At 44.6% G+C, this 12143-nt stretch overlaps 1 protein-coding gene across 1 annotated transcript; it reads left to right on the top strand.

Moving 5' to 3' along the window:
* Nucleotides 1-303: 303 nt before the first annotated feature.
* LOC307069622 (ferritin heavy chain-like) lies at nt 304-855 on the top strand (the record flags this gene model as incomplete). The annotated part of the gene is made up of 1 exon (XM_079727994.1): nt 304-855. One exon carries the CDS (start codon nt 304-306, stop codon nt 853-855), a length of 552 nt encoding a protein of 183 aa, XP_079584120.1.
* Nucleotides 856-12143: the final 11288 nt, after the last annotated feature.

Here is a 12143-nt window from a genome sequence, read left to right as displayed (position 1 = left end):
ATACTTTTGCAAAGTTAAAAACTTAATAGATACCTGGTGCGCAGGTCAAAGTCACCCTGCCTCACCCAGGCTGTGATGGAACGTGGCAGCAGCGTTCGTGCCCCGCCCACCCCACACGACCACTTCCGGTAACAGAACCGCAAGCCCAGCGCCTACCTCCCGTAACGGACCCCATTTCCGGTCTGTCCCAGAGCGGCCGCCCTCTTCGACCACACGGGAGAGCTCTGAGGCAGCGACTGCAGGCCCCGCGGCTCCGCCTTCACCTTGGCCTTCACGCCCGCCACGGTGCCCGAGCCGTCCACCATGAAGCAAGCGCCGCCCTCGCAGGGGCGCTGGAACTACCACCCCGACTGCGAGGCCGCCGTCAACAGCCATTTCACCCTGGAGTTCCACGCCTCCATGTTCTGCCTGGACGTGGCCTTTTACCTCCGCCGCAATGGCGACGTGCCCTTCAAGTACTTCACCTGGTTCTTCGTGTACCGCTCCAGCGAGCACAGCTCGCAGGTCTGGAACCTGATACGCCTGCAGAACAACCGCAGGGGCCGCCTCGACTTCCACGACATCGGGAAGCCAGTCAGTGACAACTGGAACAGCGGCCTCAAGGCCATGAAGTGCGCCTTGTTCCTGGAGAAGTGCGTGTACCAGAGCCTGCTCTACCTGTACCAGCTGGCCACCGACAAGAGCGACCACCACCTGTGCCACTTCCTGGCAACTCACTACCTCAGCCAGCAGGTGGCGTTCATCAGAGAGCTGGAGGATCATGTCACCACCCTGAGCATGATGGGGGCCCCGGACGTCGACCTGGCAGAGTCCCTCTTTGACAAGCTCACCCTGGGCGACAGCGACAAGAACTGAGCCTGGATTGGACCTCCCCAGAGCCACGGGGTGACCAGAGCCCTGGTCACCGTGCCTGCCATGCAGACGGCAATACTGCCCTTTCAGAAGAAGTTCGCTTAAGTTTTTGGGGGTTTTTTTGTTTGTTTGTTTTTTGCAACAAGTGCAGGACTCTCTTTTCCTGGACTTTACGTTATCACTTAAGTTTTTTTCTTCCACTTTTTCCGTTTCTTCCAATAAAGTTATTTGGTTCCTAAAGAAATAAAGGTCTCTCCTTGGTTCCTTGTGCAAATCGCTCACTTTTTAAAACAGGTATCCAGGAGGCTCTCCACCCACCCATGCCCCACCCACATGCAGCTCAGGATCTCCACAGAGGGAGGGAGAAGGCATTCCATGGGGCCCTGGAAAGTGCAAAATCCATCTTCCCCTTATAAACAATGTGGGTATATGGGGGGTGGTGAGGTGAGGCCCTGCTGAATGCGGGTGCCTGCGAATAGCAGGAGTATAAAAACACGGTATAAAAATCACAGTAGCGTTGCTTCTGGAGGAATGGGATGGGACAGGGATTAAAATAAAGGGTCCTTCAACTTTACCTGAAAACTCTGAGTTCACTAAAATATGTAAATGTTAGTGTTTGTTGATTCTGGGAAGCAAGATGGAGACCCCAGAAGCCAGCTTGGCAGGGTCCCTCTTTGACAAGCTCACCCTGAGCAACAGTGATAATGGTAACTGAGCCTCAGGCTGGCCTGCACACAAACATAGGGGTGACTCCCTAGTCACCATGCTGGACAGGCAGACTGCCCTTACAACATGTGCAAATGTAGGTGTTTTTACTGTACTCTTTCTTCCATTAAGGTAACATGGTACCCCAAACCCCAAATTACCTCAATAGAAGGACTGAAAAACGTACGGTCCAGGCTGGAGGTCAATTTGTGATATTGAATATCAAGTAGAATAAAGCTCTCTGAAGCTTAAGCCAAGTTACTCTGACTCTGGCTGCATTGAAAAATGTAGAGGATGAGGACAGTTGAAGCTGAAAGACCAGTTAAGAGATCACTGTAGCAGCCCAGAGACACAATGGGGGCTTGAACTGCGGTGTTGGTACAGGAAATGAAGAGATGCAGACAAATTTCAGATGAACTGGATGAGTCTACAGGATCTGCTTTATGGACCAGAGGTGAGGAATGGGAAATGACGAAAATAATCTAGGCTCAAGTTTGGATTTGAACACCCTGGCTGATGGTCGTGCTATTTATTAATCTGGGGGTGTTTGCAGGGGGACTCGAGGGGCTGGGAAGGCGTGTCATGTAAAATCTGAGATGCCTATTAGATACCCAAGAGGAACTGTCATGCAGGTAGCCAGAAAAATGAATCTGGAGCTCAGGGGGATGTCAGGTTTGGAAAAATACATGTGGGACATATTAGCCTATACAATATACATAGATGGGTTGAGGTCATGGAGTAGATAAGCTCACCAGAAAGGAAGTAGAGAGTTTATGGCACAGGCGGCCCCAAACCCAGAGCAGCCAACACTCAGAGGATGGGATGAGACACTGGAACACCTAGAGAGCTGCTGGTCCCACTTGGACCACTGCCTCATTCCAGACCGTGGCCACCTGTGTCTGCTCAGAGTTTATCTCAAAATCAGCCTGTTCTGGGCTTCCCTGGTGGCGCAGTGGTTGAGAGTCCGCCTGCCGATGCAGGGGACACGGGTTCGTGCCCCGGTCTGGGAGGATCCCACATGCCGCGGAGCGGCTTGGCCCATGAGCCATGGCCATTGAGCCTGCGTGTCCGGAGCCTGTGCTCCGCAACGGGAGAGGCCACAACAGTGAGAGGCCCACATACCGCAAAAAAAAAAAAAAAAAATCAGCCTGTTCTTACTCTCAGTGTGGTCTCTGCTTTCTCCCTTCTCGATGTGGAGAGGCATGAGCCTATTACCTTGTCTTCTTGACTATAGGTAGAAAGACAATTATTTCCCAGTAAAAGGATTTCCCAAGGAAACGACAGACCTGCTTTTCTATGTTTGGTTTGGTTTTGTCTTTTCTTTTCCCATTTTGAAACTCTTACCCTCTCTCACTCCATTCTCTATTTGAGCTGATGAAATCTGTTCCCATGGAAACCCTAAGGTTGTCTAGGTCCGAGAAAAAATACTCAAAACATATTGTTTCTTCTGTGTCGTGTATACTTTACAAAGGTCAGAGTTAGAAATTTTCAGACTTCGTATCCTATATTCAAAGACACATGAGTAGCTTGAGTCATTTTAGAGTTACTAGATTGCTTTTAACTTTTACTGAAATATGAACAAGTTTAGCTAAGGAGTCATTTTTTTCTACATTTCCCTATAACTGTGCTTCAATACTTTCTTAAAAATGAGGATTATGGTCCTTTGAGTTTAGTTTCCAGAAAATGGTGTTGAATGGTATTTTCCCCTTTACTCTTTTTAGTCAAATTTGTTTTTTTTCACTCTTTCTCTGTCTGCTTTGAAGTCCCTGCTATCTCTCTGATACAGCCTCACTATATATATATATATATATATATATGTATATATAGATATAGATATAGATATAGATATGTATATATATATACACATACATATATATACACTGTTCTGCTCTAGATATCAGGAAGCACAGGCTGAGCAGCTGTTTGTGAGTGTTTACAACTATAAATTGACTGAAGATCCTTCTTACTCTCCTGTTTTGGAGAAGCAGTTCGCTGTCTTGGATCCTTCACCACAGGTTGACTGGATTCAAATCCCAGTTGAGCCACTTACTAAATTGGGGGAACTTGGACATGTTATTTCACTTCTCTGCACCTCAGTTTCCTCATATGTAAAACAGGGATAATAAAAGTGTCAACCCCATTGGAGAAAATATTTGCAAATGATGTGACAGACAAGGGCTTAATATTCAAAATATACAAACAGCTCATACAAGTCAATAACAACAACAACAACAAAACCAACCCTATCAAAAAATGGGCAGAAGACATTTCTCCAAAGAAGACATACAGATGGCCAAGAAGCACAGGAAAAGATGGTCAACATCACTAATTCTTAGAGAAATGCAAATCAAAAGTACAATGAGGTATCATCTCCCACCAGTTAGAATGGGCATCATCAGAAAATCTACAAACAACAAATGCTGGAGAGAGTTTGGAGAAAAGGGAACACTGTTGGTGGGAATGTAAATTGATGCATCCACTGTGGAGAACAGTCTGTAGGTTTCTTTTTTTTTTTTTTTTTTTGTGGTATGCGGGCCTCTCACTGTTGTGGCCTCTCCCGTTGCGGAGCACAGGCTCCGGATGCGCAGGCTCAGCAGCCATGGCTCACGGGCCCAGCCGCTCCGCGGCATATGGGATCCTCCCAGACCGGGGCACGAACCCGTATCCCCTGCATCGGCAGGCGGACTCTCAACCACTGCGCCACCAGGGAGGCCCCTGTAGGTTTCTTAAAAGTCGAAAAATAGAGCTACAGCATGATCCAGCAACCCCACTCCTGGGCATATATCTGTAGAAAACTATAATTCGTAAAGATACATGCACCCAGTGTTCATAGCGGCACTATTTACAACAGCCAAGACATGGAAGCAACCTAAGTGGCCATCGACAGATGAGTGGATAAAGAAGATGTGGTATAGGTATACAATGGACTATTACTCAGCCATAAAAAAGAATGAAAGAATGCCATTTGCAGCAACACGGATGGACCTAGCGATTATCATACTAAGTGAAGTTAAGTCAGACAGAGAAAGACAAATGTCATATGATATCACTTGTATGTGGAACCTAAAATATGATACAAATGAACTTATTTACAAAACAAAAGCAGACTCACAGACATAGAAAACAAACTTATGGTTACCAAAGGTGAAGGGGGGAGGCGGTATAAATTCGGAGTTTGGGATTCGCAGATACAAGCTACTCTACACAAAACAGATAAACAACAACGACCTCCTGTACAGCACAGGGAACTATATTCCATATCTTGTAATAAACAATAAGAAAAAAGAATATGAAAAAGAATACATATGTATAACTGAATCACTCTGCTGTACACCAGAAACATATTGTCAATCAACTAAATTTTTTAAAAGCCATCAAACCCATTGGGTTGCTGAGATTAAATGAGTTAATGTTTTCTAAATACGTACAACAGTGCCTGGCACATATAGGACATATATTATTTGTAAGCCACCACTTATCATCATTACCATCATTATCATTCACTTACTGCTAAGTTCATTTGTGGTGTTTATGACTTGTTGATGAAAGGATTTCACCTTTATACTTTGCCACTAGGGGTCTCTCTTGCCTTTCGACCAACTGTGTCACTCTGCATATCAAGAAGGAGAAATCCTTCCCAGCTGCTTGGCTGCCAGTGGCTGCCAGGCTTCAGGAGGGTAGATGGCTGTTTTCAGTGCCCCAAGCTCAGGCCCAAGCCTGGAGGTGAGTTTTGCTGTGACAGCCCTCTGTGGTAAGTCCCCATTTGTCTCAACCAGCCTCCCCTTGAAATCGGCCCCTAGAACAACTGTTCTGCTTATTCTTCCCCGACCCAGGTGGCCTGAGCCTCCCTCCTCTTTCCATCCTGAACTACAGTCCACTCCTCAGAGGTGGCAAAGACTGAAAGGATGAAAAGCTAAGCCTGATCCCACCCATCTTCTGGAGGTTTGGACCTGAAAAGGAGAGGAATGGGTGGATTGGAAGGGGAGAATGGCCAACAGGGCTACCGATGACATAATAACGAAAATTTAGGTCACCACGCACTGGATTGAGCACAGAGGTTCTCAAGCTTTGCCGCACCTTAGAGCCACCTGGGAGTTTGTAGAGCTCTCGATGCCCAGGACACCTCCAGGACCAATTACATCAGTCTCAGGGGCAGGACCAAGACATCCCAGGTATTGAAAGCCAGTGCAAGCACCTTGCTACTCAAAATGTGGTCCCTGGACCCGCAGGACAGTGTCATCTGACACTTTGTTAGAAATGCAAAATCCCAAGCTCTACCTCAGACCTACTGAATCAGAACCTGCATTTTAACAGGACCCAAGGTGATGGATAATAGGCACATTGAATTTTGTGTAGCATTCTTCAGCATCCTATTTGTTAAACGTGGTGGCTGCACCTTGGAATCGTCTGGGACGCTGGAAAATAACACTGATGCCTCGATTTAACCAACTCACTCAGCCATACCCTCATGTGAGTACCGGACCAAGCACAATAAAAACATACCAAGCACAATAAAAACCCGAACAACAATGATTGAACCAACAATTATCGATCACACACACATATTTACATACTAGCTTTTGCGCAATGTGCTGTTTTGTCACAAACTGGTGTTTTTAGAGTACGGGTTGGCAAACTACAGCCTGCAAGCCAAATCTGGTCCCCAAGGGTTTTGATAAACAAAGTTTTACTGGAACACTGCCGCACCCAATCTATTACCTATTGTCTGTGGCTGCATACACACTAGCACTACAACTGCACAGTCAGTCATTGCAACAAAGACCCTGGGGCCTGCAAAGCCTAAAACGTTACAGGAAATCTTTGCCAAGCCATGTTTTACAGTAATTTGCCACAAGCCCCGAAGTCATCTCAAGCCATCAAATATTTTAAACTTTTCACCTGTCTTTATGCAGCTCTTTGTCTTTTCCCGTTTCCTTCCATTTTCTTGTCACTTTCAGTGAATATTCTAGACTGGCTTGGATGTTTATAAGATTTTATACACATCCCTAACCCTCACACGCCCCAGAATTCTAGTTGTCACCTTCCAGACTGACATCTTTGCGTATTTCACAAAGTCAACCTGTCAACTTTCTTTGTGTCTACAGCTTCCTGGGCTCCACATGTGGCTTTGTTAATTAAGGGCCAGCAGTCATCTCTCTTCTGGGAGCATCAGAGTGGGACTAGCCATTTTGATTCTCCATAATCACATAGTCATCACACAAGCTGTTTAAAGTGTACTCATTTTTAAGTTACTGCAATCTATTCCAATCATTTTTCTTACTGTGAGTCATTTAAGTTTCATTAATATGCAAAGCGACTGCCTTGCCTGAGGAGGAATAGACTCCTTCCCTTTCATCTGTATTTTAACGTTTATTTTTTGGTAACATTACTTTTGGTTTACAACATGTTATATCTGATATTAACTAGGCCACATGCAACAAGGAGATCTATTCTTTTTTTTCTGTGCGCTAATTCCCTGGGCATGATTTTCTTTCTCCCCAAAGTTTAATTTTTCTATAAAGTTGATGGAGAAGTAAAAGTTCCACCTTAAAATATTTTTTAGAACCGTAATCCAAGAAATAAACCTAAAATAAAACATTCTAGGAGGGAGCATTCATGCAGCTTTGGACATTTTTAGCCAAATGGCCCAATTAAAAGAGCCAAGAATTTTTAGCCAAATTCTTTCAACAAATTATCCTGGATTCTTTGAAGTTTTCTGCGCTATGCTTGGCACTAGGAATATAATATGACTCGGGCACAGTTCCTGCTCACAAGCGTGGTGCAAAAGATGGACACACAGAGAGATACCACCAATCTATCTGAGGAAGAGCTAAAAGAGGAGGCTTACAAGGTGCCCTGTGAGTGCAGGAGAGGAAAGGGGTCTAAATCTTACCTGGGTCCTAGGCAACATCCGCTGTGGAGGTGACACTGAGTCTTCAAAGAGGAACTGGAGTTCTACAAGTGGAGAACAGTGGAAAGGGTATCTTAGCTATGTTCATTTACTGCAGAGCAGCCAACAGAGTGGGAAAGGTTACAAAGTCAGGAGTGGACTGGGATACAGTTAGTGAAAGAAGACCCAGAGGAGACAGGGGAGAGGCGGTGGATTTACGCGACACAGGAGGAGGGAGAGATTTTTCCCCTTTAAGGAACTCTACCAAAACTCCTCTCTCAAAAGGAATCACTGGCTTACTAATTCACGTTACCATGAGTCTCTTTTCAGCACTTGCTCTGCTTGATCATTCCGTAGTTCTTAACAGTGCCCTTCTTTTCTTACCTTCCTTGTCCTTTCGTGGTTTACCTAAGGTTTATCTAGAGAGAACTATGTAAAGCTAACCATCCTCCTGCATTCTGCTGTTGGCCTCTTCAACCCTTGCTCAATATATATTTCCCCTCCAATTCAGCCACATCCATGGGCCAGTCATATTCTCTCTCGCTCTCTCTCTCTCTCTGCCCCCACTCCCAGGTGCTTCCCTTGACTATGACGTTTGCACAGCCATCTGTGAAACATCTCCTTCTGGATGTCCCCAGAAAACTCAGATTCCACAAGTCCCCAGATGAACTCACTGCCCCTTCACTAAACTCCCCCTAGATTTGACACACCTTCTGGGAGTCTCACAAGTAAAACATTTCCGAGTTGACCCTAGACGTCTGCTCTTACTCAGTCTGAACATCTCTTTCCTCTCCATTAGCTCTTCTCTTACCTGACACCCCACACTCTTTTCAGGCTCTAATCTTCTACGATCTAACAACTTCCATAATCTCTGTATTTGTCAGGGTTCTTGGTGGCAAATCACAAAATGGGACGCCGGCTAATCAAAACAGAACAGGCATTTTTAGAAGGATGTCTGGAATATTACTCTGCCATAAAAAATGCAATAATGCCATTTGGAGCATCATGGATGCAACTTGAGGTTATCATACTAAGTGAAGTAAGTCAGGAAGAGAAAGACAAATACCATATGATATCACTTATATGTGGAATCTAAAGTAGGACACAAATGAACCTATCTATGAAACAGAAACAGAATCACGGATGTAGAAAACAGACCGGTGGTTGCCAAGGGAGAGGGGATGGGGAAGGGATAGAGTGGGAGGCTGGGGTTAGCAGATGTAAGCTTTTATATATAGGATGGAGAAACAACAAGGTCCTACTGCATAGCACAGAGACCTATATTCAATATCCTATAATAAACCATAATGGAAAAGAATGTAAAAAAAAAAGGAAATATATATATATATATGTAGAGCTGATTCACTTGGCTGTACAGCAGAAATTAACACAGCACTGTAAATCAACTACACTTCACTAAAAAAAATATATATATATATATATATATATATATATATATATATATATATATATATATATATATATATATATATATATATAAAACAAAAAGGAAACATGGTGCTTGCTAACCAGAGGGGAGGTCAATACTTGTCCCATTCTTGTTTGGCCTCTGCCTGTGGCAGTTCAGTACACTACGTGCTCTGTGCTGCCATGGTTATTCTAAGAGGAGACCAAAGGCTGGCCTATGGAAGAGGAGAAAGTGGACTAGCAGCGGAAGGAGAAAAGTGGGCACCGAGGCCAGGAGATGAAGACCGGAGAGAACCAGAAGCAGCAGGGTTTGGACAGAAGCTGGGCGAGCAGTCATCACTGCAGCCTCGGGGAAAAGGAAGGGACAGAGACCGACCTTTTCTGACTCCTACAATTGACTTGTTCTTAGTAATAACAATGACGGCGGTGATGGGAGGATTTGAGGGTATTCATTTTATATATCCAGGGTCTGTGCTTTTAGCTTCTCTCCGTTGCTCTTCACCAGAGACTGCATTTTCTTTCTTTTGGTTCGGCTGTCTGGGCTTGTAGTTCCACCCAGAGGGACTGCTTCTGATCACCTGTCACCTATTCCAGGGGGGACCCAGGATAAACTCCATGGTAACGGCTGAATGCAACGATAGGGAGGATCACGGCTATCTTCTTTGCCAAGTCACGGGAACCCTTGGGGGTTGACTAACCAGGCAGAGTTACTCTGGAGCAACTACGGAAAACAAAGAGTGTGTCTCCACTCTCTGGGTCCACACCCCGGGTTTTGGAACACAAGCCCATTCAAGAAGGAACTCCACAATTCTGGCATATTCAGGGAAAAATCATTTTTAAGCTGTTCCACTGACTTTGTGAACCACCGCCACCCTCCTTGGAAGCCAACCAACAGCAGTATAAGCTGAGCAGTTGACAGCATAGGTTTTGGCATCACGCACACCTAAGGTAGACTGTGTCTCAGCTACTAAGTTCTGTTGCGTGGTATATTCCTCCAGGCATACATGTCAATACCTCATTGAGCATCCTGTGAAGAATCCACTCTCACAGGAGCAGCTGAGGGCAATGCAGACTTTCTTAAGATTCCACAGTGGAGATCAAGAAGGAATTTATAACATGCTACCCAAAGTAATCAACTTTAATATCTCTGACATTTATCTTCTCCCAAATCCCTTCTTAGCCTTCTTTGATACAATGATTTTCTCTCTGTCCTTCCTCCATACAGTGCCCAGCGTCATTGGCTCCATTCTTGTCATCCTCACCCCTACTTATTTTCTCTTCCATCTTGCTACGCAGCGTCCCCTCCAGATCTCTGGCTCGGAAATATAAAAAGCTCTCCAGTTAACAGGACCTTTTCAGAAGGCAACTGGGATTACGTGCTATTAGTTGCAAGAAGCAGAGGGAATTATTTCTTATGTCTCATCTTTGTGTAAAGGACCTTTCCTTAACTGGTATTTCTTTCTGTGTTTCCACTTCTTTCCTTGAGAAAGAAACACATGGGAGCAACACAGCTAGCTTCTCTCTGCTCCCTTGTCCATTCCTCTTCAGGGATGAAAGAGTAACTTTTCTAATCAGAGACAGTAGGAAAAGGAACACAGTAGGTCTGTGTGGCAGCCCTGGAGGGGTGCCACTCGGATCCCCCTTCCAGAAAGAACTTGACAGTGAGTTGCAACAAGTGAAGTTAGTTGACAGCCTCCAGAGTTTGAAAGCCATGTTCTTCTTCTTGGGCAGCCCCAACCAATGACTGAACATAGCAGGAGTGCCGAGGCCTGGCATTTCAGCCCAAAGTGGTACCCCTTTAATAGACAGTGCTTGCTGTGGAGCTCCCCAATGGGTTGGCAGACATTTTGTCAAAGGTGCATTGAGATCCCAGGCTCTCCTGCCCAATTGTGCTTTCTCCTTCTTCTATCTTTCAAAACTTTATGTCTCAATAAAATTTTTGCACTCCTGTGTCTCAGAGTCTGCCTCTCAGAAGACCCACCTAACACAGTGTGGCTCTTTAGCTTTACCCCTTCTGTCCGTCTGTCTCTCTCTCTCTCTACCCCGCCACCCCAAAGATTCACCCTCTCTCACAAACTCCCTGTGGTAAGTTCCCCAGGAAAGGTTTCCCCCTGCAAGTGGGAGGCTGCGTTCTCAGACATGCTGTCAGGAAGGGAGGTTCTGGGGGACTCATTATGGCCATATGTTCCGTTTCATTGTACAATTCAATCTTAGAGTGACAAAGCTGATATTTTTCTCTCTTATCTATTTGATTCTCGTGTCTTATGTCTCAACTGGTTTTTGGCTCAAGAGGGAAACAAAGAGCTGATTTATTTATTCCCTTGACTCACTCCAACATGAATAGAAAAAAAAATTCTTACCTGTAATTTGGAATACTTGTCATTAACACAACATTGTAAATCAACTGTACTTCAATTAAAAAATAATAATAATAGAAAAAATGTCAGTGGGCAATTGTGGGCCACATTTGAGGTGTTGGTTTAGTTAAGCCACATAACTAGTAGTTAATCTACTAAACAATTATTTGAGACCTATTATGTGTTCCAAAGTGTTGACAGGGGAGGGGGGAATAAAACACTGTGCAGCCCTCACAAAAGTACACTCTCGTTGGAAATAAGCATATAGAAAGAGTAATGGCTATTAGTTGAATTGACCAAGGGAAACTAGGTCGGGAGAAGGGGGTCAAACACCTTTCCCTAAAACGTCCTTCAGTCCAACAAGGAAAGGCAATGCACATCTCTTCTTTACCTTGACAATGAGCTATTGATCTTTCCCACTGAAAAAGGATGGAAAACCACCTCCATATGCAGAAATGTCATCTATAAGTCAGAAGTACAGTACTGAAATCAAGGGTAACATAAAAGGCCATAAGCAAAATGAAAAGACAACTCACAGATAGGGAGAAAAGATTTGAAAATGAAATAACCGACGTGGGATTAATCTCCAAAATTTACAAAGAGTCCATGCAGCTCAATGTCAAAAAAAACAAACAACCGAATAGAAAAATGGGCAGAAGACCTAGACATTTCTTCAAAGAAACGTACAGATGGCCAAAAAGCACATGAAAAGATGCTCAACATCTCTAATTATTAGAGAAATGCAAATCAAAACTACAAGGAGGTATCACCTCACACCAGTCAGAGTGGCCATCATCAAAAAGTGTACAAACAATAAATGCTCGAGAGGGTATGGAGAAAAGGGAACCCTCCTACACTGTTGGTGGGAATGTAAATTGGTACAACCATTATGGAGAACAGTATGGAGGTTC

Source organism: Hyperoodon ampullatus (assembly GCF_949752795.1).
Source record: "Hyperoodon ampullatus genome assembly, chromosome: X".
Taxonomy (NCBI): domain Eukaryota; kingdom Metazoa; phylum Chordata; class Mammalia; order Artiodactyla; family Ziphiidae; genus Hyperoodon; species Hyperoodon ampullatus.
This window is presented reverse-complemented; position numbering and strand designations above follow the sequence as displayed.